Source organism: Aethalodelphis obliquidens, unplaced genomic scaffold, assembly GCF_003676395.1.
Source record: "Aethalodelphis obliquidens isolate GAN/ISIS:26980383/991018 unplaced genomic scaffold, ASM367639v1 scaffold43, whole genome shotgun sequence".
Lineage (NCBI taxonomy): Eukaryota > Metazoa > Chordata > Mammalia > Artiodactyla > Delphinidae > Aethalodelphis > Aethalodelphis obliquidens.
The window spans coordinates 4,661,201-4,688,468 of NW_020837987.1; the positions used below are offsets into that span (position 1 = coordinate 4,661,201).

The 27,268-nt window shown below is 42.5% G+C and overlaps 1 protein-coding gene and 1 pseudogene across 4 annotated transcripts in view; both read left to right on the top strand.

Moving 5' to 3' along the window:
- Positions 1 to 27,268, top strand: part of GARRE1 (granule associated Rac and RHOG effector 1) — an 82,367-nt gene that overhangs the window by 20,114 nt on the left and 34,985 nt on the right. For 3 of the 4 annotated variants that reach the window (XM_027079364.1, XM_027079363.1, XM_027079365.1), the window contains exon 2: positions 12,796 to 14,088. In XM_027079364.1, coding sequence (XP_026935165.1) covers positions 13,594 to 14,088 — 495 coding nt within the window. In that variant the 5' untranslated portion in view covers positions 12,796 to 13,593. The remainder of the gene's footprint in view (positions 1 to 12,795; positions 14,089 to 27,268) is intronic. The other variant, XM_027079366.1, reaches the window with a different exon arrangement.
- Positions 6,941 to 9,645, top strand: LOC113605796 (capZ-interacting protein pseudogene; annotated as a pseudogene).

Consider the following 27,268-nt stretch of genomic DNA (forward strand, 5'->3'; position numbering starts at 1 on the left):
GGGAACTAAGATCCCACAAGTAACATGGCGCAGCCAAAAAACAAACAAACAAAACACAAATAAACAAAAAATTAAGCTAAAAAATAAAGCAAAAAACCCCCACAGAGGATCCAATATATATTTCTCTTTGGTGCCCCCTGACTGCGTTAGCTTGAGCCTTTGGCCTCCCCTATTTGGTTATTGCTGGACCAACACTAAGTGCAGGAAGAGAGGCTCAGTTTGGATGAAGTCACCTGCTGCCTTCAGCTCTGTGTAGCGTTCCTCTGTAGGGAAGGGAAACATGGCGAGTGTGGATGGCAGGTGGTTCTTCACCTGGGGCTCTAAATCCAAAACTGAATGAAAACTTTGGTGTTTTGGATAGTGTTAAGACTATGGAGTGTTTTGTCATCAGTTTCTCAAAGGACTCTGTGACCTTTCCTTCTCTACCTCCTTCCACTCGCCCACCCTGCATACATAAACACAGCAAAGAACCATGTCCTGGAGCAGCCTATGTGAGCATCACCTGGCCTCTGGAAAGCAACTGTAGGGACTCCACATTGCAAACCAGCCTCTCCTGGGTGGAATCAGAATTGCTTTCGCCATCTTGTAAAAACTGTGCAACCCACAGCTGGGCTGGATGGGCAGCTGTGGCCGACTGTATTGCTTACCCAGTATTCCATGTGTCCCCCTACATTTCCCAGTTTACCTTGTGGCTACATTAGCACAAGTGACTAATTCTGGCCAAAGGGCTGTGATGGGAAGTGATGTGTGTCACTTACAGTGGGAAGCAGTAAAGAGTTGATATGAGTTTGTTGTGCTAAGGTGACTGTGGAAAACAAAAGTTCCAATGATGTCCCTACAAGTTGAAGGGCTGCCTTGAACTTTATGTGAGCAAAAAATAAATCTTAGGTTAGGCCACTCCTTTCAGGATTTATTCCTGTAGCGTAGCTTAATGTGTCAGTCTAGATAGTGCTGAACAGAATATTTATGTATACATTTAGAGTTCTGAGGGTCAAGATACGGGCGCTGTGTGGTCTAGTGCAAGACATTTAGTATCCTGAGACTTTTTTTCCCTCGTCTGTAAATTGAAGGGCTTAAATTAGATGATCTTTAAGGGCCTTTTCAGTACTCACATTCCCAGATTTGGGATAGCAGCATTTAAATCCAGATTTCTAATTGAAGTATGAAAAGGAAACTAAGTCTGGCATTAAAGGTATCTCTGGAAAACTTATTATTTTTTAAATTAATTATCTTAGTTATTTATTTATTTTTGGCTGCGTTGGGTCTGCATTGCTGCGCACGGGCTTTCTCTAGTTGCGGTGAGTGGGGTACTCTTCGTTGCTATCAGCAGTCTTCTCCTTGCGGTGGCTTCTCTTGTTGTGGAGCATGGGTTCCAGGCGCACGGGCTTCAGTAGTTGTGGCACGCGGATTCAGTAGTTGTGGCTCATGGGCTCTAGAGTGCAGGCTCAGTAGTTGTGGCACACGGACTTAGTTGCTCCACGGCATGTGGGATCTTCCCAGACCAGAGCTCAAACCCGTGTCCCCTGCATTGGCAGGCGGATTCTTAACCACTGCACCACCGGGGAAATCCCGAAAACTTATTTTTTATTATGTACCTTTTGCTATTAAATGAGAAGTTACATAAGGAAAATGGCAATGAAGTTACATAGGGAAAATAACAGCTTTATTGAAATATAATTCACATACCATATGTGTGTATATTTAGAGTTGTGCAACAATCACCATTATCTAACTTCAGAACCTTGTCATTGCCGCAAAAAGAAACCCTGTACCCATTAGCAGTGATTCTCCGTTCCACAAATCTACTTTCTGTTTCTATGGATCTGCCTATTCTGGGTATTACATATCAGTGGGAGCATATAATATGTGGCTTCTTGTGTCTGGCTTCTTTCACACTTAGCACCATGTTTTCAGAGTTCATCCATGTTTTAGCATGTATCAGTACTTCATTCCTTTATATGTACATAATATATATATTTAATGTTCCGTTGTATAGCTATACCACATTTTGTTTATTCATTCATCAGTTGATAGACATTTGGGTTGTTTCTATTTTTTGACTACTTTGAGTAATGCTGCTGTGAATGTTGATGTATAGATTTTTGTGAGGATTTATATTTTTCATTTCTCTTGAATATATTCATTAGAGTGGAATTGCTGGGTCATGTGCTAACACTATACTTATTTTAAGGAGCTGCCAAACTGTTTTCCAAAGTGCTGTACTATTTTAACATCCTACTAGCAATGTATGAGGGTTCCAATTTTTCCACATTCTCACCAATACTTGTTATTGTTTGTCTTTTCGATTGAAGTAATCATCTTTGATGAAGCAGCTATATGCAAGCTAGTCAGTGAAGAGATATTAATATATATTTTACCTTGTTAAGTTTTTCTTTAAGCATTTGTAATATCCATTGGCATTTTTATAAAAAATTTCACCATTAGCTTAGCACTAAAATAAAAAGTTTAATGAATAATAATATAACTCCTCAACTTGTTTAGCTTTTACAAATGTTATTTTTTATTTTTAAAATAATGCATTCTAGAAGGGGAAAAAAAGGAGTGAATGTGATTCACCAAATGTAATTGTTTTCTTAAAGCATAACTTTGTCTTTATAAATTATATACTTCTAAATTGACAGATAGATTGTACCTTAAATATATAGGCTTGAGCCTTTAAAAATCACAATGAAATCCTGAAAGGTTGTACATAATAGAATTGCTGAATTGTTACATTAAATATACCATGGGTTCAGTACTTAAAGGAACCTCTGTATCTTGTAAGATGGTCAGTAACCCTCTGATTATTTGTTTCATAGATTGATGTTTTTGTATATTATATTTTTAAAAAGAGGAGTACCCCATTATGTTGGGAGCACAAGTGTTTCAAGTAGTGTTATATATAGTTGATCCTCACGATTCTCAGATCCTGTATTTGCAGATAAGCTTACTGGCTAAAATTTATTTGCAACAATACTTGTAGAACTCTTGTGGTCAGTTGTAGACATGTGCAGAGTGGCAAAAAATTTGAATTGCACAACATGCACACCCCCAGCTGAGGATGAACAGGGTGACGCTCTGCCTTCTCATTTCAGCTCTCAGACTATAAACAAGTATTCTTTTCATAGTCTATTTAGTGCCACGTTTTTTGCATTTTTATACTTTTTGTTGGCAGTTTCGCTGTTTAAAATGGCCCCTAAGTGTATTGCTGAAGTGCTGTTTAGTGTTCCTAAGCCCAAGAAGGCCGTGATGTACCTAACAGAGAAAAGACCTGTTAGATGAGTGTCATTCAGGCATGAGTTATAGTGCCATTACCTGTGAGTTCAGTGTTAATGAATCAACAGTAAATATTAACTAAGGTGTCTTTAAACAGAAACACACATAAAACAAGGTTATATATTGATTGGTTGGTGAAAATGTTTTGACTAGAGGCTCACAGGATCTAGGAGTACTGGTTCAGTATTTGCTAATTCAGTGTACATGGCAACTTTTTATAACTGCCTGTAAATAATGAGAATCAACTATACATGATGAATTGCTTTTCTCTTGTTGCTTTCAAGATTCTTGCTTTGGCTTTAGGCAATTTGATTATAATATGCCTAGGTTGATTTTTTTGAGTTTATCCTACTTGGAGTTTGCTGAGCTTCATAGATGTGTAGATTCATGTGCTTTTTATCAAATTTGAGAAATTTGGGGCCTTTATTTCTTCAAATATTTTTTTTCTGTGCCTTTCTCCGTCTCCTCTTCTGAGAATCCTATTATATGATGCTGGTATGCTTGATGGTGTCCCACAGGTCTCTGAGACTCTTTTCTTTTTTCTTCCTGTTCCCCAGACTGGATAATCTCAGTTGGTTAATCTTCAGTTTCACTGATTCCTGTTCAGATCTGCTGTTGAGCCTTTAGTTAATTTTTTTATGTTAGTTGTATTTTTCAACTCCAGAATTTCTATTTGGTTCTGTTTTAAAAATATTTCTCTCTTTTAGTAGTATTCTGGATTTGCTGAGACATCATTCTCATATGTTCCTTTAGTTCTTTTTTTTTCCTTTTTAATGATTTTACTTTAAAAAAATAGAAGTATAGTTGACTTCCTTTAGTTCTTTAGATATGGTTTCCTTTAGTTCTTTGAACATATTGAAAATAGCCGATTTTAGTCTCTGTCTAGTAAGTCCAACATCTCGGCTTCCTCATCAGTTGTTTCTCTTGTTTGTTTATTTGTTTGCTTTCCTGTATAAGGGCCATACTTTCTTGTTTCTTTGCATGTCTTGTTAAGTTTTAATTGAAAACTGAACATTTTTTATGATATAATGTGGCAACTGGAAATCAGATTCTCTTCCCTCTCCAAGTGAGTTCCAAGTCAGATCAAATAGAGATCCTTGCAAGTGGGATCTTCCAGGGAACCTGCAGATAAGTCAGATAATGATAATTTTCTAGGAATGAAACTCTGAAGGAGCTCTAGCCTAGTTCTGCTCCCTCCAGTTCTGCTGCCTGCCTTCTGGTTTTCACTGCAAATGCAGCTGTTATTTTTCAAGGTTACCATAGAGTTCGAGAGGAGGGAATGGAACTAGATCAAGTTAAAATGCTACAAAGCTGACTATAGCAGTCCCCTCCCCCCTTATCCACAGTTTCACTTTCAGCCATTTCAGTTACCTGCAGTTAAGTGCAGCCTGAAAACATAAAGTGGAAAATTCCAGAAATAAGTTTTAAATTGCACGCCATTCCGAGTTGCATGATAAAATATCATGCTGTCCCGTTCCATCCCTCCTGGAACATGTATCATCTCCTTGTCCAGTGTATCCACGCTGTATATGCTGCCTGAGGTTTCAGGCATCCACTGGGGGTCTTGGAACATATCCCCCTATGGATGGGGGTACTACTGTATTCTTACTGAGATTCAGCCGTTTTTCTTGAATAAATGCTCCCCAGTTTGCTTCAATCCTGTTAATTTCTAGTCTTTAAAAAGTTGATTCTGAGTCATGTACCACAATGTTCATTGCAGCACTATTTACAATAGCCACGACATGGAAGCAACCTAAGTGTCCATCAACAGATGAATGGATAAAGAAGATATGGCACATATATACAACGGAATATTACTCAGCCATAAAAAGAAACGAAATTGAGTTATTTGTAGTGAGGTGGATGGACCCAGAGTCTGTCATACAGAGTGAAGTAAGTCAGAAAGAGAAAAACAAATACCATATGCTAACACATATATATGGAATCTAAAAAAAAAAGGTCATGAAGAATCTAGGGGCAGGATGGGAATAAAGACGCAGACCTACTAGAGAATGGACTTGAGGACATGGGGAGGGGGAAGGCTAAGCTGGGACAAAGTGAGAGAGTGGCATAGACATATATACACTACCAAATGTAAAATAGACAGCTAGTGGGAAGCAGCCGCATAGCACAGGGAGATCAGCTCGGTGCTTTGTGACCACCTAGAGGGGTGGGATAGGGAGGGTGGGAGGGAGACACAAGAGGGAAGAGATATGGGGATATATGTATATGTATAGCTGATTCACTTTGTTATAAAGCAGAAACTAACACACCGTTGTAAAGCAATTATACTCCAATAAAGATGTTAAAAAAAAAAGTTGATTCTGACCAATTAGGCCAGTTTTATCACTGTTTTTATGGAGGAGAGAATTTTTGGAGGTTCCTACTCTGCCATTTTTTATGACATTACTTCCCTCCCCTTTCTTTTTAGGTTTTTATTTTCATGAACCTGCTGCTTTCTTCTTAGTACTGAAATTATAGTTTGGATTAGATCTGAATCTTAAAGTTTGCCATGGCTTTTCATCTAGAACTTTTTATTATACCCTAGTTAGTCATGTAAGCATGTACATTTCAGAGTAGTGCGGTGCACATATTCTTGGCCCCGCTGGTTTATTGTAAAGGAGGAAGGAGATTTGATTGAAACCAGCCATTTGGTAGTCTCTGCGGTACTGCCTTCTGGGTTTCCCCTCCCTCATGCTGTTCCACTTGGAATGAAACTTTCTTTACCCAAGCTTCCCTCCTTTTTGTTCTAGTTAATCCTTTGTTTCTTCCTTAAACTTTCACTGAAGAATAACACATTGGAAAGTACAGAAATTATAGTAACTATGCTTGATTTTATTATCTCCAAGTAAATACCCAGATAATCACCACCCTGGTTAGTGGGTAGCCACCCACAAAGCTGACCATCTACCCAGTAAATCATTTTTCAGATGTAACAGATGCTCATCTATTCTAAGTAGACATTTCTGGAGGCCAGTAATATATATTTTTCCCTATTTCTCTCCTTTTTAATTGATATATAATTCTCATACCATAAAATTCACCATTTTAAAGTGTGAAATTCAGTGAGTCTTAGTACATTAACAAAATTGTGCAACCATCACCACCATCTAACTGTAGAATGTCTTCATCACCTCAAAAAGAAACTCTGTATTAATTGATAGTCACTCCCCATTCCCTTCCTCTCCTCAACTCCTGGCAACCACTGATCTACTTTTATCTGTCTCTATGGATTTGCTTTATCTGGATGTTTCATATCAATGGAATCTCACAGTATATAACCTTCTGTTTCTGGCTTCTTTCTCTTACCATAATGTCTTCAAGGTTCAGCCACACTGTAGCATTTATCAATACTTCATTCTTTTTTTCTTTTTTTTTTTTTTAAATAAATTTATTTATTTATTTATTTTTGGCTGCATTGGGTATTTGTTGCTGCGCGCGGGCTTTCTCTAGTTGCGGCGAGCAGGGACCACTCTTTGTTGCAGTGCATGGGCCTCTCATTGCGGTGGCCTCTCCCATTGCAGAGCATGGGCTCTAGGTGCGCGGGCTTCAGTAGTTGTGGCACACGGGCTTAGTTGCTCTGCGGCATGTGGGATCCTCCTGGACTAGGGCTCGAACCCATGTCCCCTGCATTGGCAGGTGGATTCTTAACCACTGCCACCAGGGAAGTCCCACTTCATTCTTTTTTATGGCTGAATAATATGCCATTGTATGGCTCTACCACATTTTGTTTATTCGTTCAGCAGTTGATAGACTTGGGTTGTTCCACTTTGGGGCTATTATGAATAATGATGCTATGGACATTCATGTGCAAGTTTTTATATAAATACATGTTTTCAGTTTTCTTGGGTATATGCTTAAGAGTGGAATTGCTTGGTCTTAATGGCAACTCTGTTTAACATTTTTCGGAACTGCCAAACTGCTTTTCACAGTAGCAGCATCATTTCACGTTCTCACCAGCAATTTATGAGAGTTCCAGTTTCTCCACATTCTCACGCACACTTATTTTCTGTTTTGTTTTTTGTTTGTTTTTGCTGTAGCTATGCCAGCATGTATGAAGTAGTATCTTACTGTGGTTTATTTGTGTTTCCCTAGTGACTATCCATGTTGAGCATCCTTTCATTTGCTTATTAACCAGTTGTATATCTTTCAAGAAATGTCTTTTAGTATCATTTGCCCACCTTTTAATAGATTATTTGTCATTTTATTGTTGAATTTTAAGGGTTCTTTTTGTATTCTGGATACTAGACTTTTAACAAGATACATGATTTTCCAGTATTTTTGCCCATACTGTGGGTTTTCTGTTCACCTTTATAGTGACCTTTGATGCACCAACGTTTTTAGTTTTGATGAAGTTCAGTTTATCTATTTTTTCTTTTGTTGTTTGTGCTTTAAGATGTCATATCCAGCTCCCCCTCCCGCTCCCTCCTCCCTCCTCCCTCCTCCTCTAGCACAGGGCCCGGGCAGGCGGGGCATTCTGCAGCCAGCACGGGAGCCGAGCAGAGAGTGGGGATCACGAGCCCTGGCCAGAGTGAGTGTGCTCGGCCACCGCCGAGTTGGCACCTGGAGGACATGGAGGAAAGGCCGGCAAAGACCAATGCCAGTGTGGACGACTCGGCGCCCCCCTCTGTGGCCCAGCTGGCCGAGTGATTCAGGGAGCAGGCAGCCGCTACAAAGGAGACACCAGCCAGTAAACCAACAAGAAGGAAACTGCCCTGCTCCCTCTCTCTGTTCCTCCCCAGGGTAGAACTGGGCCAGAATGGTGAAGAGAAGTCACCGCCCAATGCAAACCAGCCTCCTAAAGTCAAGGTGAAGAGCTCGCCTCTGATCAAGAAGCTCCAGGCCAGTTTAGCCTTTGATCCAGCGACCCTGCTGCCTGGGGCCTCACCCAAGAGTCCCCAACTCAAGGCCATGGTATCACCGTTTCACAGCCAGCTTTCTACCCCCAGCAGCCCTGGCGTGTGGTCTCGGGCCAGCAAGCCAGAGGAGGTGCCCATCAGCTTTGACCAGCCTCCTGAAGGCAGTCATCTGCCCTCTTACAGTAAGGTGCAGACGAGGGGCTCCATAAAAAGGTGCCCTCCCTCCAGGCTATTCAGAAGGTCCCAGTCGGATCGTGGGGACCTGGGGAAGCTCAGGGCCATGGAGTCCTCCCAGGAGAATGGCGCCAAGGAAGAGAATGGTAACGAGGTTTTCCCAGCCAAGAGCAAGACTCCAGGATCCCCTCCTCTGAGGACGCCCAGCAGGACAGAGAAGCAGGAGGAGAAGGGAAGGGCCTTGGGGGTAGCCCAGTAGCATGAAACGGCCATGGGGAACTCCGAGGAGGGGGCCAGCCAGCGTCCAGACCAAGCCTCCAGCCCAGAGGCAGAGGACGGGTGTGGGAGCCCCATGGAGGAGAAACCGGCTGAAGAGCAGATGGAAGAGCCTACAGAGGTGAAGGAGAGGGTGGCCAGTGAAGAAGAAGAGCCCAGACAGAGGAGCCAAGACACAGAGGGGCTGGAGGAGGGAGCTGTCGGGGAGGAGACCCCCCAAAGCTCATCCTGGAGGAGGGGAGGGTGACCACAGTCCTGAGCAGGGGACCGGCAAGGAAAAGCAAGATGGAGGGGGCCGTCCTCGAGCCAGGCTGTGATCCTGGCACTGGCCATGCCCAGCCGGACACTAGCAGTGAGGTCCCCAAGACAGAGGATAACACCCCTGTCCAGGACACTAAAAGGTGAAGAAGATCTCATTGTGCCTAGTGATGAAGCTGCTGGAGCTGTGTCCTTGAAGTAGCCGCAATGATTGTAGTGGCAGCAAAGGAAGCCATCTCAGGAGCAGGATGGCGTGAGGGTCTGGAGTCAGCCTGAGGACACAGGGTGCAATTTCCTGATGTCTGCACCATCAGAGACAGAGATTGGATCTGAGGGCCAAGACTTTTATCAACTTGAGTTTGTGTCACCCGATGGACTTGGTTTAAAACAAAAAAAAAAGAAACTCATTTAAAACAATTTACTATGGTGACAACTCCCTAGGGATACTGGTCAAACTGTGGGGCCCAGATACTGTCCACACCCACCTAACCCTATAGCTGACCTCAGAACTGGACTGGGATTTACCTAATCAGATTGTGTTTGTGTAAGGTGACAGCCTTTTTATTGTTCTTAAGTTTTCATGGTTCTCAAATGTAAGTAAAGACTCATTTCAGGTAGCTAGAAAGAAAGTAATATCACTGGAAATATAAATCCTGTAAGTTACAGAAGACCTTAAATTGTATAGAGACCCTGAGACAACCTTTCAGCTTGGTCAAAATTTGACTGGCCAACCAATTTTGAAAACACTAGGCGAGAAGAGATAATTATTGAAACATTAAAAAATATGTGTCTGTTCCAACAACAAAAAAAAAGATATCATGTCCAAGAAACCATTGCCTAATCTAAGATCACAAAGATTTACACCTATATTTTCTTTCCTTTTTTAAAAAGTTTATTTATTTTATTTATTTATTTTTGGCTGTGTTGAGTCTTTGTTGCTGTGTGCTGGGTTTCTCCAGTTGCAGCGAGCAGGGGCTGCTCTTTGTTGCCGTGCACGTGCTTCTCATTGCAGTGGCTTCTGTTGTTGTGGAGCACAGGCTCTAGTTGCGCGGGCTTCAGTACTTGTGGCACAAGGTCTCAGTAGTTGTGGCTCACGAGTCTAGAACGCAGGCTCAGTAGTTGTGGCACATGGGCTTAGTTGCTCCATGGCATGTGGGATCTTCCCGGACCAGGGCTCGAACCTGTGTCCCCTGCATTGGCAGGCGGATTCTTAACCACTGCACCACCAGGGAAGTCCCTGTATTTTCTTATAAAAGCTTTATAGTTTTAGCTCTTACATTGAGGTCTTTGATCCATTTTGAGTTAATTTTTGTTTATGATATAAGATAGGGGTTCATATTCTTTTTTTTTTTGCATGTGGGTATCTAGTTGTCCCATCACCATTTATTGAAAAGACTATTCTTTCCCAACTGAATGGTTTTGGCACCCTTGTCTAAAATCAGATGACCATAGAGGTATGGGTTTATTCTAAACTCTCAACTGCATTCCACTGATACATATATGTCCTTTCTTATGTCAGTGCTCTGCTGTCTTTATTACTATAGCTTTACAGTACATTTTCAAGTTAGGAAGTGTGAGTTCTCCATATTTTTTTCAATATTCATTTGGTCGTCTTGGGTCCCTTGCATTTCCGTATGCATTTTAGGATCAGCTTGCCTATTTCTGTAAAAAAGGTAGTTCAAGTTTTGCTAGAGATTGCATTGAATTTGTAGATGAATTTGGTGAAGTAGTATATTTTTAAGTATTACAGGTTTCATTTACATAAACTTTGGAAGCATGTAAAGCAGAAAAAAGTTTAATGTTTATGGTGACTTTTAAAAAATTAGTTAAGTAGGGGGCTTCCCTGGTGGCGCAGTGGCTGAGAGTCCGCCTGCCGTTGCAGGGGACGCGGGTTCGTGCCCCGGTCCGGGAAGATCCCACATGCCGCGGAGCGGCTGGGCCCGTGAGCCATGGCCGCTGAGCCTGTGCGTCCGGAGCCTGTGCTCCACAACGGGAGAGGCCACAACAGTGAGAGGCCCGCGTACCGCAAAAAAAAAAAAAAATTAGTAAGTATATGGGTCTTACTTGACCTTCTAGGATCATCTGGCAGAGGAATGAGGGTGAACTCTCAGAGCCGGGGGCACCAGTGTACAACACAGAACAAAGAAAGGTTCTCCTCAGGGTTGCTCAAGACACTCACTGTGGCCAATTCAAGGTGATGGTTTTCCTTCACAGACCACACAGTTTCTGTGTGAGCAGCCTTCCGTCCTTCAGCACTCCTGCTGAGTGCTTCTTTTGTACATCGGAATTTGTACAGCCACATTGATAACAATGGAGCACTTGGCTAGGAATAGATATGATTGCCTTATTGTAATGAATCTGAAAAATGAACATTTGGGAACAGATTTCTTACATATAGCTGTTTGATGTCTTATTTCTTGAAAAGGTTATGAGAGTTTTTAGAGAGTCAAGATTCTCTTGAACACAGAGCTACAAATGGTGGCTGGTTTAGTTGGATTTATATGCTAGCTGGGTTAGGATTGCTATACTTTTAGAGTATGTGTTTGTATCCATAGCACTTTCCTCATCTCTTGCTCTTATAACCTGCCTGCCTTTCTGTGTTCCTAATGCAATTGTAGAACTGTAAACGAGGCATGGTATTTGGCCATTATAAGTGATAAGGTATGATTTATATTTATTTTTATCTATCAAAAAAGGAAAAGGGAGGGCTTCCCTGGTGGCGCAGTGGTTGAGAGTCCGCCTGCTGATTCAGGGGACACGGGTTCGTGCCCCGGGCCGGGAAGATCCCACATGCCGCGGAGCAGCTGGGCCTGTGAGCCATGGCCGCTGAGCCTGCGCATCCGGAGCCTGTGCTCCGCAAGGGGACAGGCCACAACAGTGAGAGGCCCGCGTACCGCAACAAAAAAAGGAAAATGGAAAGAAAGCCTAGTTATCAATAAGTAGACCAAACTATATACAGACATCATGTACATTGAAGTTTAATATAGACTACATGTATCATTCAGTAAAACATATTTGAACTGTTGTTATGTTCGGAAGAATAGATAGTTTCAGGCAAGTGTAAACCTAGTTGTAGCTGTGTAGGAAGAATCACATTACTCTACTATTGTAGAGTAGTTCAGAAACTGCAACCAGAGGTGTTCAGACCTTGCTCTTTGCACCCATCCAGAGCCAGGGGTTCTATAGAAGCTTCCCCAGGGTGTAAGAGCCTGCACACCCTCCGAGGCTTCCTTTCGAACATCTGGAGGGGAAATTGGTACCTGGGTGAGGATGAGTAGCATCCTGTCTACAAACCTGCCAGCCACTTACCTCTCCAGGCTCTGTCTTTCTGTATGCTGCACTTCAGCCCAGCTGGGTATCCTGAACAGACTTTAAGCCATCCTGCTTCAGGGCCTTTGCTGTGGTGGTCCTTTCATCTGGTGAGCCCCAGCCATCCCTTTTGTGCTTATCAAAACCTATCCTACAATCAAGGCCTGCCTCCGAGTAACATTTTCTTCATAACAACCTTCCTGATTTCTCTCAGTCTTTGCTCATCACTCCACTTCCAAATCCCCCTTAAGGTTTTGTGAGTTCTCTACTTGTCAACAGCCCTCACCTAATCTGTGTACTCTTCTAATCCTCTTATGGATTTGTGAGCTCTTTGAGGAGGAAACACAAACATGAGTCCAGGCCCTGCTTGATGTGTCACTTGTCAGCCTGAGTTTTGGAGTGGTTAGTGGGGAATCAAACTTTTTGTTACATTATTTTTGTACTACAACTTGAGGAATTTTCTAACAGTCATCATATCATAGTTGCACTCTCACTGTTGTACCTGCTTTTATAAGGTTTTTATATAGTTTCTTATTCATTTGGAGCCCACCTTTGTGGATAATAGCATTTCAGGAGTTAATGTTCCAGAATTACTCACTGTCTTGTAACTTTCCTAACTCTATCTTATTTTTCCCCCTTACAGGAAATGACTTAGAAGCCTTACAAATACATCTGTGCATTCTTGCTTCAGAATTTACAATTGAGGGCCAACCCAGTCTGGAAGCACCTCTTATTAATGTTATACGGAAACTGCTACCTCAGCAAACAAAAGAAAAGAAGGAGAGGACTTATAATAAATGCCATTTAAAAAAAAATAAAAACTTGCTTTCAGAAAATATTAAAGGAAATTTTTCGCATTGAGAAGACATTTTACAGGTAAATCGATTTGGCAGGCAGGCTCTGTCAAAATTCTGCAGAGATTTGATCTTCCTTACTGAGGACTTAGTGTGAAGTAATTCTGTACTGCTTTTTAAATTGCTGTTGATCAGCTTGTGGGTTTTTGGGTTCTAACTTTTCTGGTATATTGAAGATACATTATATTACATTATATTACATTTTTTTAAGTTAAGTTATTTTTCTGCCATTGTAAATACAAGTATCAAAATATTCTTGCAAAGCAATTCTAGGTGAACATTTTTCTCAGCAAGCATATCTTTTTATTAAGAGAGTAGAATGCTAACATTTCTTATATAGCATTTTGGACACACTTTTATTTTTTGTCAGAGGTCCTGCCTACACTGAAAATATTAATTATATAAACCTGTTGTCCTTTTCACAACTACATTGGATCACATGGTCACCTGCCTCATGGAAATGCCTTTTTTAAAACTTAGATTTGCAGAACTCCACTATTTTTATACCTAGCTACAGTTTTAGGGGGGAAAAAAAGGAATCAGGACCCTGACCCTCTCACGGTCACTGGGACAGTTCCCCTTCCCGCATGTATTGCTGCAGTGCCCAGGACAGTAAAATGGACTACAAGCGGCGCTTCCTGCTTGGCGGGTCCAAGCAGAAGGTGCAGCAGCACCAGCAGTACCCAATGCCTGAGCTTGGCCGAGCACTGAGTGCTCCCCTGGCATCTACGGCCACCACCGCCCCCCTGGGCAGTCTGACTGCTGCAGGCAGCTGCCACCATGCCATGCCCCACTCCACACCCATTGCTGACATCCAGCAGGGCATCTCCAAATACCTGGACGCCCTCAACGTCTTCTGCCGTGCCAGTACTTTCCTCACAGATCTCTTCAGCACTGTGTTCAGGAACTCTCACTATTCCAAGGCAGCCATGCAACTCAAAGATGTGCAGGAGCATGTCATGGAAGCAGCCAGTCGGCTGACTTCAGCCATAAAGCCTGAGATCGCCAAGATGCTGATGGAACTTAGTGCCGGGGCTGCAAACTTTACAGATCAGAAGGAATTCAGTCTCCAAGACATTGAGGTAGAGTATCTTCTGTGTCATACTTGGGTAGGAAAATGTATTCCAGAGGTAAGTGAGAATGTTTGTCTTAGTTTTTTCTCAAATCACTGAAATGATGGTCTTCGTCCTCTTTCCATTGGTATCCTGTCCTTGTAAAAAATTTTTGCATGCCACGTTCTGAATTGCTTTCATTTCAAATTAAGTAGGATAGAAGATTATTAAACAAATCAGCCTATGTTTTATGTTCTTTAAATTTTCAAGTTGAAACTTAATTTCCAAATAACATACTGTTAAAGTACATAGTAGGGACTGAGAATTCTAAATATGATTATGAAGATTTCTTTGTGAATTGTCATTATATAGAACCATTGGTTTAATGTAGAAAGTTCTACACATGTTTACAGGAGAAGTTATTTTTTTCAGTTCTAAATTTACATCTATTTACATTTGGATGCATTTGATTCTTATTCAGTATGTTTCTTAGGGTCTTTGGTAGTCAAAATGAAATATTCTCCCTTTTTCAGGGCTCTACATTAGAGTGTAAGATTGGAATACAAATTTCATTCAGAATAAACATGATGTTTTTCCTTCCTTCGTTTAGGAAATAATTTATTAAACTTAAATTAGCTTCACTGCTAGATTTTTAAAATTATTTTTACCTGCTCAGAGAGTTCTTCTGAGTTTGATTTTTCCATGTGTCCTTGTACGTTTTAGCAGCACATTAGAGGTTAGGTTTCTGGATGCTAGGAGGGAGAATGTTCCTTTCCCCATCCTGGGGTTGTGTTTGATTTTAGGAAATCACTAGTCTTCTGAACTAAATCTGGTGATTGTGGTAGCTGAATAAGCTAACTTATACTGTTGTGGGTTTAGGGGAAAAAAAAGTTAGGCTATTAAGTATTATGACTCATTTTTTATTGTGTTTAAAAGGCATATCGTGATTTTGAAGGCATTTCCAAGAGGAATTTAAAACTATGTTTGTTTTTATTTATTTATATTTGGCTGCATTGGGTCTTCGTTGCTGCGCGCGGGCTTTCTCTAGTTGCGGTGAGCGGGAGCTACTCTTCATTGCGGTGCTCAGGCTTCTCATTGTGGTGGCTTCTCTTGTTGTGGAGCACGGGCTCTAGGTGCGCAGGCTCAGTAGTTGTGGCTCGCAGGCTCTAGAGTGCAGGCTCGGTAGTTGTGGCGCATGGGTTTAGTTGCTCCGTGGCATGGGGGATCTTCCTCGACCAGTGCTCGAACCCGTGTCGCCTGAATTGGCAGGCGGATTCTTAACCACTGTGCCACCAGGGAAGCCCAGAAACTATTTTTGAAAAGACACAATAGTCTTGGTGTAAATTAGGCATTAGGCATCATCAGACTTTTTCTGTAGAGGGCAAATAGTAAGTAAATTTTAAGCTTCATGGACCACGTGCGTCTCTTTCACATTCTTCTTTGTTTTTTTTAAATAACCCTTTAAGAAGGCGAAAACCAGTTTTACCTTGTAGACCTGTCTGTTGGACTGGATTTGGCCCATGAGTTATAGTTTGCTGAATCTGCTTGTATAAATGTATAATATCCTCCTTGGCTCATTCTATTTTGAACCTATCCAAGTTTATTTTTATTTTCTGATTTTTTTCTATGATCACATCATATATTCAGAGAAATTATGATTTTGAAGTATTTTTTAAATGGCTTGTCATAGTTTAGTTTTTAAATTACACATGTAAATCATACATAAAGCGTATTTTTAAGAAACGTACTTCTCAAAAGAAATTCAAGCAGTGAAACTTAAAACTACTGCTCTACTCTCCCATCCCATTCCTTTTCCCAGAGGAGACCACTGTTAACTGGTTGGTTTGTGCCATTCCAGATTACTGTGTGTATAGGCACAGATGTACAGCTTTGACTTCTGTTTGTTTTATGTGAAGAACCATGTTTAGCCCTCAGGATGCCTGGTCACTGCTGTGCAGAGATGTGGCAGGAGAGCAGTTAGGGCCTCTACCCTCTCAGAATGTGCTGAACAGTATTAGACCCAGACTGTTTCAGTTCCCATCCTGCAATGACACAAGCACCTTTAGCTTTATTTAGAATTTCAGGCAAGAATGGTTTGAAAATGAGGCCAAAGCCTATTATTTTAACCTGAACATTATTGGGCTCTTCTTCAGTCCATGCCTCCAGGTGCTGGAGGAGACAGAGCTAGGCCTCCAGGGCTGTTTGCCCTCCAACCCTGTGGGGCAAGTGCCCTTGTTCCCCAGGTCAGGACAGCTAGAGAAGGATGAACCAACCCTGAGGAGTTGGGTTTAGTAAAACCACTGGGTGCAATAGCACCTACCTTGTCCCTTCTGCTTTCCTGGGACCAGCATGGACCATTTGAGCTGAGAAGGGGAAATATTTCTTATTGCTGTGTTTTGGAATTTTGGCTTGACTTCCCCCATTGAAATGCGATTAGGATAGCTGGAATACTACCATGTTTTTGTATATAATGGACTAAACAGGCTTTCAGAGGCTAAACTGGAAACTAAGTGCTGTTGATGGGTTTTAGAATATATGCGTGTATTCTAGGTTTCAAACTGCTGACTTATAATTAAATCTTAAAATGTGATTGTGAAATGTAGGCCTGCAGACTTAACATTTTGCTCTTTCCACAGAACAGTATTTGTTGTTTCTGGAATTTATGTACTGACGTGGTCTTTCTCTCAGGATATTCACCAACTCAGATGGCATAGCTGGACATTTGTGTTTTTTTTTTCCTGTTGGTTTTTTAAAGATTTTATCAGCAAGGGCCAGAGAAGCTCTTTAGCATTCATCCTTGGGGAAAGAAGTCTGTGGCCTAACACTGATGAACTTGACTGGCTAGACAAGGACCTCTGCTCAAGAGCTTAGCCCAGGACTGCGGTTGAGAAAAGCCCTGAATTCAGTATTCAAACGCTTGACCATTTGAAACCTAAGACAAAGTACCCGTTCCACTGTCCCACCCCTGAAGGTAGCCAAAACATGCTTCTAATGCTCCCTTACTTGCAGCCAGGTTTCGGATATGCTCGTTGATTGACAGATCCTGGTGCCTGTGTCTAGGAACTGCAGTTGCCAACTGTGTGCTCTGGGGCAGGCAGGGTGTACATGAGTCCTGTCCTGTCTGTACTCATCAGTGACTTTGCCCCTTACCCCAGCTGATTCAACCTCATAATCTCTCTGTTAGAGAAATAAGTTTTGAGTAGAAAGTGACTCTGCTTTTTTTTTTATAAAGGTGTTGTATTTATTTTTTAATTATCTACATTTTCTAATATTTATTTTATTTTTTTTTTTTGGCTGCGACGGGTCTTAGCTGCAGCATGCGGGATCTTCTTTGCGGCGTGTGGGTTTCTCTCTAGTTGTGGCGTGCAGGTTTTCTCTCTCTAGTTGTGGCGTGTGGGCTCCAGGGCACGTGGGCTCTAGTTTGCAGCGTGTGGGCTCTCTTGTTGAGGCGCGCGAGCTCAGTAGTTGTGACACACAGGCTTAGTTGCCCCGCAGCATGTGGGATCTTAGTTCCCCAAGCAGGGATCAAACCCGTGTCCCCTGCATTGGAAGGCAGATTCTTTACCACTGGACCACCAGCAAAGCCCCAACTCTGCTTCTTTTTTTTTTTTTTTTTTCCAACTCTGCTTCTTATTGTCTGTATGGCCTTGAGCAAATCTTCTAACATCTCTAAGCCTTAGTCTGTCCATCTATAAAATGGAATTACCACCCACCTTCCAGAGCTCTTGTGACGATCAGAAGCGATTAGCGTGTGTGAAACACTGTACCCAGCTAGTTGTCATCATCATCACTTATTATTATTGCTTCCAACATGGCTTGAAAAGTGTTATTAGTCCTTCTCTGCAGTACAGAGCACAATTATGTACAGAGCCAACAAAAGAGAGAAATATACAGCAGATTAGTCTCACTGGAACCCTTTTAGGTGGAAAAAGTTGCTCCTAGAACATTTGCTCTACTCATTTCTTTGCTGGTTCTTGAGGTGAGCACCTCCCTTTCTCTTCTGTGTTACTTTCTCTTTTGGTGTTGTAAGGTGGCAGCAGTATTACCTTGCCTGATGTAGAAACTGCCAGAACGTTTCCAGCATAAAAGCCCTAGGGGACCTCTTCTAATAGTCACTGCTCTATTTCCCTTGCACCTAGAATGAGGGTACATAGGGAAGGAAGTGGAGTGGGGGGTGTCTTGGAGTCCACTTGCTGTAGCTAGGTATCTTTGAGCAAGCCAATTGATAGTTTAGGTAGGATTTTCCCCACTTTGGATTTATAGAAAATGTATAGTTTACATTGTATATATGAACTGGAATGTTGTCTAAAATGAGAAATATGGTCTTAATCAAGTGCTTCATGGGGATTCCTTTATGTAAGTCTCGAACTGCCAGTCCAGCCAAAGAGTGAACTCAAAATATGGTTTCCCATATTGAATTTGTTCATTATACAAAGCTTTTACACCCCACGACATTTTTTAGAGGTAGACCATACGGAACCTGCTGTTTCTATCTTTTCTTTTCAAGTCTAGGGGCATCTCCATTGGTGTGTTACTTCTAATGTTCCTGTAAAATGCCGGGCTACATGAATTGAGTGGCTGTGAGTTCTCTTTGATTTTATCTACTTCAATTTTATTTTTCCTAGAAATCTGGTATCCTAACTAAGGATCATTTGCAAGTAAAACATGTAGTTCATATTAAAGAAGTATAGACAACCCCATAATTAGGTTTTCTATTTATTAGAAAGTCAAAGATGTCAACTTCTTTTTATAAACATCTATCACGTGTCTTAAATAAAATTACTTTTCAGTGAAAATGTAAATAAAAGAATCAAATTGACTTGTGGTTCATGCGTTCATTCCACAGATATTTATTGCACACTTTGTGCCAGGGACTGTTCCAGGCACAGAGGATACAGTGGTGAGCAAGACAGAAATTCCTCCCTTCACGTAGATAGATGAGGGCTGTGATCTAATTAGATAAGATAGTTAGAAAAGGCATCACTGAGAACATGATATGTGAGTAAAGAACTGAAGGAGTTGAAGGAGTAGGCCCCAGTAATAACCAGGAAAAGAGGATTCCAGGCAGAGGGGACAGCTAGTTTAAAGTTCCTGAGGCAGGAGCAAACTTGAGTGTTTGAAGAGCAGTGAGGGCCTATTGTGGCTGAAACAGCAAAACAAAGACACTAGGGGTGAGGTCAGACAGGTAAAGAGGTCATCCTCTGAAGGGAAGGTAAAGGGAGGGCAGCAAGGTGAAGTGATGACACTTCTCCCCTTGCTTTCTGCACCCCGTGGCAGCTCTGGGGCTCCAGTTTCACCTCGAGCCCTCAGTGTTGGTACAGGGTTCCCAAGAGTTGTATAGCTGATTCACTTTGCTGTATAGTAGAAACTAACATAACATTGTAAAGCAACTATACTCCAATAAAAATTAATTAAAAAAATGATAAATTGGGAACTTTGAACATGTACTGGGTCCTGGTCAACTGGGATTTGCTTCAAAACATTCCAGCAGAAAAAGGTGGAGTAGGGGAAAAGGATGAAAAAACATGGCAAAACGTTGATAGTTACTGAAGTTTTTTGATGGGTTCACGGGGGTTTGTTATATTCTGTTTTTGTGTATATTTGGACATTTTACAAGTTTAAAAAAAGGGAGAGAGAAACTTTCGACCACATGATAAAAGTAATGTATTAGGAACACACAATAAATGATTCCATTACATAAGTGATTTGTGCATGTGAAGTGGTCTTCTAACAGAAAGGGAAGTATTTAGGAAAACTCCTCTGTTTTCTGTCTACTCACAAAATACTGCACCTCTGGCGCTGTGGTCATAAGTTTGTTGGTGGGGGTTTTTCCCATACCAAGCAATTCTGGATCAGTTCTGACGTTTTTTACCTGGAGTTAGCATCAGATTCCACAGTTAAGGGCTCAGTCCCACTAGACTGCCCCCCCAACCCTGCCCCCTTAGACAGCAGTTACAAGTCCAGGGTGTTACCTATGTTTCTTACCAACTGGCTACAAATCAGAGGTCCCCATGACCACCCCACAGGTTTGATTATTTTATTAGAGCAGCTCACAGAACTCAGAAAAACATTCTACTTACTAGATTATAAAAGGATGTAACTCAGCAACAGCCAGATGAAAGATATGCATAAAGCAAGGTAGGTGGGAAGTGGTGTGGGCTTCCATGCCCTCTCCAGGCGTGCCACCCTCCCAGCACCTCCACCTGTTCTTTAACCCAGAAGCTCTCTGAACCCCGTCCTTTGGGTTTTTCTGAGCCTTCATTAAACAGGTGTGGTTGATTAAATCTTTGGCCACTGGTGGTTGATTCTGTCTCCAGCCTCTTCCCCTCTCCAGAGGGGTTGGTCTGAAAGTTTCAAACTTGGTTCCCCTGGCAACCAGCCCGCATCCTTAGGGGCTTTCCAAAAGTCACCTCGTTGACATAAACTCAGGTATGGTTGAAAGAGGCTTGTTATGAATAAAAGATACTTTCTCTCTCTTATCACTTAGAAAATTCCAAGGGTTTTTAGGAGCTGTGTGCCAGGAACCTTGGAAGAAGACCAAAATATATATTTGTTATAAATCACAATATCACAGAGAGTGTCATTGAGTTAAGGTATAGTGATGAGAAGAAAGGCAGGTGCTTTTCAGAAAAATGAAAATAAAAGTGAATCAAGGAAGAAAATGAGAATAGAGAAAAGAAACCTCTGAAGGCAGGACCCCAGCAGCAGGTAGGAGTCAGAGAAAGAATGCTGTGCTTGTAATTTTGGTGACTAAAATGGCAACGTTGCTTTCTTTTAGGAGAATGTGATTTAACATTTCATAGTTACTAAAAAGTCTTGAGTGAATGTAAGGAAAAATGAGGTTTGATGGGCAAATTAGAATGAAACAGAAATAAAACAGTTCATGGAATGTAATTTAACATAGGACTACCTTTCCTGAATTACTTCCTATTCTAAATTTTTATGATTACTAGTCAGCTTCTGAGATTTCACAGAATTGGATAATAGCCTGTTTTGACAGCCTCCTCATCTTTACAGATCAGGAATCTGAGTGTCTGTAAAGATGACATTTGCCTGAAATCTTTCTGGGCCCAACATATACAGGGGTTGTGTCCTTTACCTCTCCACTGTTCCAGGCCAGTGCAGTCTTCGTGCCAAGGGATTTGTTTGCAGTGTCCATTCCCTCCAAGAGACTTGCCTTTCTGACCTAGCTAATGCCGAGGTGTCCAGACATGGGAAAATAAAGGAACCGCTGTGAGTCCTTGCTCACTCCCAATCCCTTCTGAGGCCCCACTAGCTCCTGGAGGAGGCCCCAGTCACCTGGCCTGCTTTCTTCTTCACCTAGCTGCTACCACCCACCCTCCAAGGTAAAATACAGATGAGCTGGCAGCAAGCTGGCAAAGATGAGTGAGGACTATCAAAAGCATTTGCAGAGACGTGGATGGACCTAGAGTCTGTCATACAGAGTGAAGTAAGTCAGAAAGAGAAAAACAGATATCGTATATTAACGCATGTATGTGGAATCTAGAAAAATGGTACAGATGAACCGGTTTGCAAGGCAGAAATAGAGACAGATGTAGAAAACAAACGTATGGACACCAGAGGGGGAAAGCAGGGGGTGGGGGTGGGGGGATGGTGGGGGGATGAACTGGGAGATTGGGATTGACATGTATACACTAATATGTATAAAATAGATAATAAGAACCTGCTGTATAAAAAATTAATTAATTAATTAGAAAGAAAAAGAGGGCTTCCCTGGTGGCACAGTGGTTAAGAATCCACCTGTCAATGCAGGGGACACAGGTTCGAGCTCTGGTCTGGGAAGATCCCACATGCCACAGAGCAGCTAAGCCCGTGCGCCCCAACTACTGAGCCTGTGCTCTAGAGCCCACGAGCCACGACTACTGAGCCCACATGCCACAACTACTGAAGCCCGCGTGCCTAGAGCCCTTGCTCTGCAACAAGAGAAGCCACTGCAATGAGAAGCCTGCGCACCACAACAAGAGTAGCACCCACTTGCTGCAACTAGAGAAAGCCCGTGCGCAGCAACAAAGACCCAACACAGCCAAAAAATAATAAAACAAATTAAAAAAAAAAAAAAAAAGAACCTTCTGTATGTTTCAGGGAACTCTATCTACTCAGTACTCTGTAATGACCTATATGGGAATAGAATCTAAAAAAGAGCAGATATGTGTATATGTATAACTGATTCACTTTGCTGTACAGCAGAAACTAACACAACATTGTAAATCAACTATACTCCAATAAAAATTAATTAAAAAAAAAAGAAAAAGTGCTCTAGGCCTGGTGGGCAAGACTGATAAGTAGATTGTGACCATAGGTGTAAGCAGTGCTGTGACGCAGATGGAAAATAGCCTAAAGCCTTGCCTGTGGGCTCAGTGTCCCCCCCACCCAGCTCACTGTGAGGGGTCCTAGCCCCCACACCAGAACCGCCTACCTAACCTGTGAGAGAACCTGGTAGGCCCTGGTAAGAGTTTAAATTTTATATGGAGTGAGATAGGATTTTTTTCAGGGGGATTTTTTTTTAATTTATTTTTGTCTGCGTTGGGTCTTTGTTGCTGCACGTGGGCTTCCTCTACTTACGGCGAGCGGGGGCTACTCTTGGTTGTGGTGCGCGGGCTTGTCATTGCAGTGGCTTCTGTTGTTGTGGAGCACGGGCTCTAGACGCGCGGGCTTCAGTAGTTGTGGCGTGTGGGCTCAGTAGTTGTGGCACGCGGGCTCTAGAGCACAGACTTAGTAGTTGTGGCAGATAGGCTTAGTTGCTCCACGGCGTGTGGGGTCTTCCCAGACCATGGCTCGAACCCGTGTCCCCTGCATTGGCAGGCGGATTCTTAACCACTGCGCTACCAGGGAAGTCCTAAGGGGGGATTTTGACTGATATGATTTGTTATGTTTTTTTAAAAAAAATACTATGGCTTCAAGTGACAGAAGCCAAACTCAAAACAGCTTAGACAACAATAAAAGCAAAAAGAAGCTGGTAGTTACATAGTACTTATGCTATGCGCTCTTCTGAGACTGTACACATTAACTCAGTGAATTCTGTTAATAACCTTGTAAGTTAGGTACTATTCATATTCCCATTTTATTGACGAAGAAATAGGTGTGGAGAGGTTAAACAGCTTATCAAAAGCCTCATGGCAGATCCAGACTTTAGACCCAGGCAGTCTGACTCTATAATGGAGTACCAATTCTTGGCTGTACTGCCTCTCAACAAAACAATGTATTGACTCCATGAAACCGAAGAAAGTTAGCTCTTTGGGCATGGCTGGATCCAGGGGCTCACACAGTGCTGAACAGACAGACTGTGTCCATGCCAGAGTTGCCAACAACTCAGCAGAAAGAGCACCTGTGCTTTCCCCCAGGTTCTGACAAAAGTTCTAGAACTGAGTCTGGTTGGCTTGGCTTGGGTCACTTGCCTGTCCTTGGACCTTGTGGCCAGAAAGGTTAAACTAACGCACTGACTGGTCAGGCCTGACTTGTGTGCCCACTCCTGGGGCTGGGGTACCACCAGACTGAGAGTGCAGGGGGAGTGGTTCCCTGAGGGCTGCTTCCAAAGCCACGGGACTAGATGTTGGGGAGGCCACACTGCAGATGCCAGCTGGTGCGTGTCAAAGGATGTGATGGGGAACATATTTGTGATCCTGGATACACCTGCTAAATTGTTTTGTTTTCAGGATCTTAGCAGTTTATTATGTCTTCTATGAGGCCTTTTGTTATGTCTCTTAGTAAAGTTCCATAATTTCCTTTCTAGTGGCTATGTATATTCTTAACATTCTTACGTAATCTTTATTTTAGTTGCTATCATGAATGAAATTATATTTAAAAGTTTTTTCTATAACAGAAGCACCACTGATTTTTATATTTTTGTCTTGTCTCCTGCCATGCGACTGGATTCAATAATTCTAATGTTTCAATTGGTTTATTTTTGTATATGTGGTCATGTCATCTACATGTATCTCCTCCCTTCCAGTAGTTGTATATCTTATTGTGTTGACCATAGGTTTTATTTTTAATTTTAATTTTTAAAAATTTTTTGGGGGCTTCCCTGGTGGCGCAGTGGTTGCGAGTCCACCTGCCGATGCAGGAGACATGGGTTCGTGCCCCGGTCCGGGAAGATCCCACATGCCGCGGAGCGGCTGGGCCCGTGAGCCATGGCCGCTGAGCCTGTGCGTCCGGAGCCTGTGCTCCACAATGGGAGAGGCCACAACAGTGAGAGGCCCGCGTACCGCAAAAAAAAAAAAAAAAAAATTTTTTGGCTGCACCTTGCAGGACCTTCCCCAACCAGGGATTGAACCTGGGCCATGGCAGTGAAAGTCCGGAATCCTAACCACTAGGCCACCAGGGAACTCCCTGATCATAGATTTTAATGTATAAAACAGTCAGTGTTAAGAATGAGCATCTTGGGCTTCCCTGGTGGCGCAGTGGTTGGGAGTCCGCCTGCCGATTCAGGGGACACAGGTTCGTGCCCCGGTCCGGGAAGATCCCACATGCTGCGGGGCGGCTGGGCCCGTGAGCCATGGCTGCTGAGCCTGCGCGTCCGGAGCCTGTGCTCCGCAACGGGAGAGGCCACAACAGTGAGAGGCCCGCGTACCGCAAAAAAAAAAAAAAAAAAGAATGAGCATCTTTGTTTTGGTCCTCATTTTAATGGGAATACTTTGGATGTATTACTATTGATTATTAATTTTAACAAATTAGTTTTTCTTATGTATGATGAATGCTTAGGTAAAAAATTCAAACACTTCTGAGTGGCATAAGTCCCTTCTCCAAAGGTAATGCTTCTCTCTTCCAACTCCATCCCAGTTCCAGACAGAACCACTATTAATTGTTTTATGTATCTGTGCAGATAGCAGCAGACATGCATATGCAAACATATCTGGAAAATACATCTTTTTACTCCATCATATATACCCTTTATTCCCTCAACAGCATACCCGTTAATTATTATATTGGTTCTTGGTTTGAAAGAATAAGCATACAGTTCCAAGGCGTAACAAATGTTATACCTGATTCTTCATTCAATGGATGAGTGTGTCGCTTGCAGGAAAGCCTTGCGTGGTTTATGGACTTTCTCTCTCCAGAAGAGTCATGATCTCCCCCATGCCTGTTGGTGATATCACCCTCAAAGTAAGCTCAAGGTTGCAGCTGGTGTCTGTGGGCAGGCTGCAGAAGAGCTGTCCAGGGAAGGAAAGCAGAAAGTGTTTGTGGGGGGAGAATGAGTTGTCATTTGCCTATAGATGCTGACATCATGATGTCCTGCCCTCAGCTCTGCAGTCACCATGCTGCTCTTGGCCTAGTTTGGTGCTTTTCTGTGGAGAGTAGCAACTGCTTTCTTTTCTTCTTTCAACAAATATGTGTAGAAGGATTGTCTACTGTGTGCCAGGCAGTGAGAATGCAACAGAGAGCAAAACAAAGACCCTGTCCACATCCAACTCAACTCCTAGGTAGGGAAACAGAGAAAAAATAAATGGCACATACAAACATAATGTCAGGTAGTGAGAGGTGCTATGAAGAGAAATAAAGAATGATGAAGAAAGAGACGTAGAAGAAAGGCCTCTCTGAGGATGGGACATTTGAGCAATGCCTGTCAGAGCGATAGTTGTACAATTCCAGGGGGAAGGATGCTCCAGGTAGGGTAGTGGTTCATTTGCAAATGGGGTCAGGGTGGGCTCTCCCTCAGAGGGCACTTGGCAATGTCTGGAAGTATCTTTGATTGTCAGAAAAATGGCATTTTTTTTTTCATGCTAGGGCTAGAGTGAGAGGAATCTTACTCATTTAGAAGAACTCGAGTGTTACACCAGAGGACCCGCAGTGGTTTGAAGGAGGAGGTACGATGGAGTAAAAGATACTGGACTTGCATGTTAGGGAATCAGAAATTCAGTGACTCACTATGTATTTAGGGGACAATTTTTGTCATCTTTTAGGATCTCAGTTTCTCTTTCTGCCTCTGACCAATGTCCCATCTCCCCTACCCCGCACATAAACACCCATGGCCAGATGGTGTTTCTGCATGAAGTATAGAACATTAGGTGACCAGACTCAGACCCCAGATCATGAAAGGCAGAAGTTTGCAGGAGCACAAAGCTCCTAGATTTCTGATTTTTAATTCAAATTGATTTGGAGAAGGTAGAGTCTTGATATATCTCTTCCTTGTAGCCCTTCAGGTTATGTTTTAGTCCTGCAGCAAAACAGATGCCTGGATACTCAAAAGCTCCTGTCGACTGCCACATGTGAGCTCTGTTGCAGCTCTTTTGCAGCTCGAAAGTCACCCTAGGAGGAAGAGATTTCTCTACTGTTTTTTAACTTTAATTTTTTGTCTGTTTGTTTACCAGTAAGGATTTGACATTTTATTCAAAACAGTATGATCTGAGGGGTTGTCGTGGCTGCATCTCCCAACCAGTGCTGCTGGAATCTAGTGAGTAGAGAGCAGGGATGCTGCTAACAACATCCTACGCTGCGAAGGACAGCCCTCCACAACAGAGAATTCTCTGGCCCCCAATGTCAGTAGTCATGATGTTGAGAAACCCTGAGGTAGTGGGAACTGGCTGGTGCAAAAACTTGAGACCGGAGCTGTGCTCACAGTTTTTGAGGAATAGCGAAAAGGTCGGTGTGGCAAGAGTAGAGAGAGGTGGGATAGGAAATAATAAGTTCAGAGACTAGTCAGGGGCCAGATCATGTAAGGTATTGTAGGACAGATGAGGAGTTTGGATTTTCTTCTGATTGTAATGGAAAGCCATTGGAAGACTTTGAGCAGGGGAGTGAAATAACCTGAGTTTTGTTTTATAAGACTTCTTGTGTGGAAAGTAGCCTCTAGGGGAGAGAGGAGACTGCTAGTTGCCTCCCAACATCTAGTGTCACCTTCTTCCTTAATAACAAAACTCTGGGGAATTCCCTGGCTGTCCAGTGGTTAGGACTCGGTGCTTTCACTGCCGGGGCCCTGGGTTCAGTCCCTGGTTGGGGAACTAAGATCACACAAGCTGCCATGGCGCAGCCAGAAAACAACAACAACAAAAACTCTGGAGGGATTTTTGTTTGTTTGTTTTTGTTTTTTCAGGAATATTATGCATGGAAAAGGGACTATACTTCCCAGCTTCCCTTACAGCTAGGAGTGGTCACTTGAATTAAGTTTTGGTTCATGAAGATGTAACTAGAGGTTTTGGATGAGACTGCTGGGAAGTTTCCTTAGAGGGAAAAAGGGTGCTACCTTCTTCCC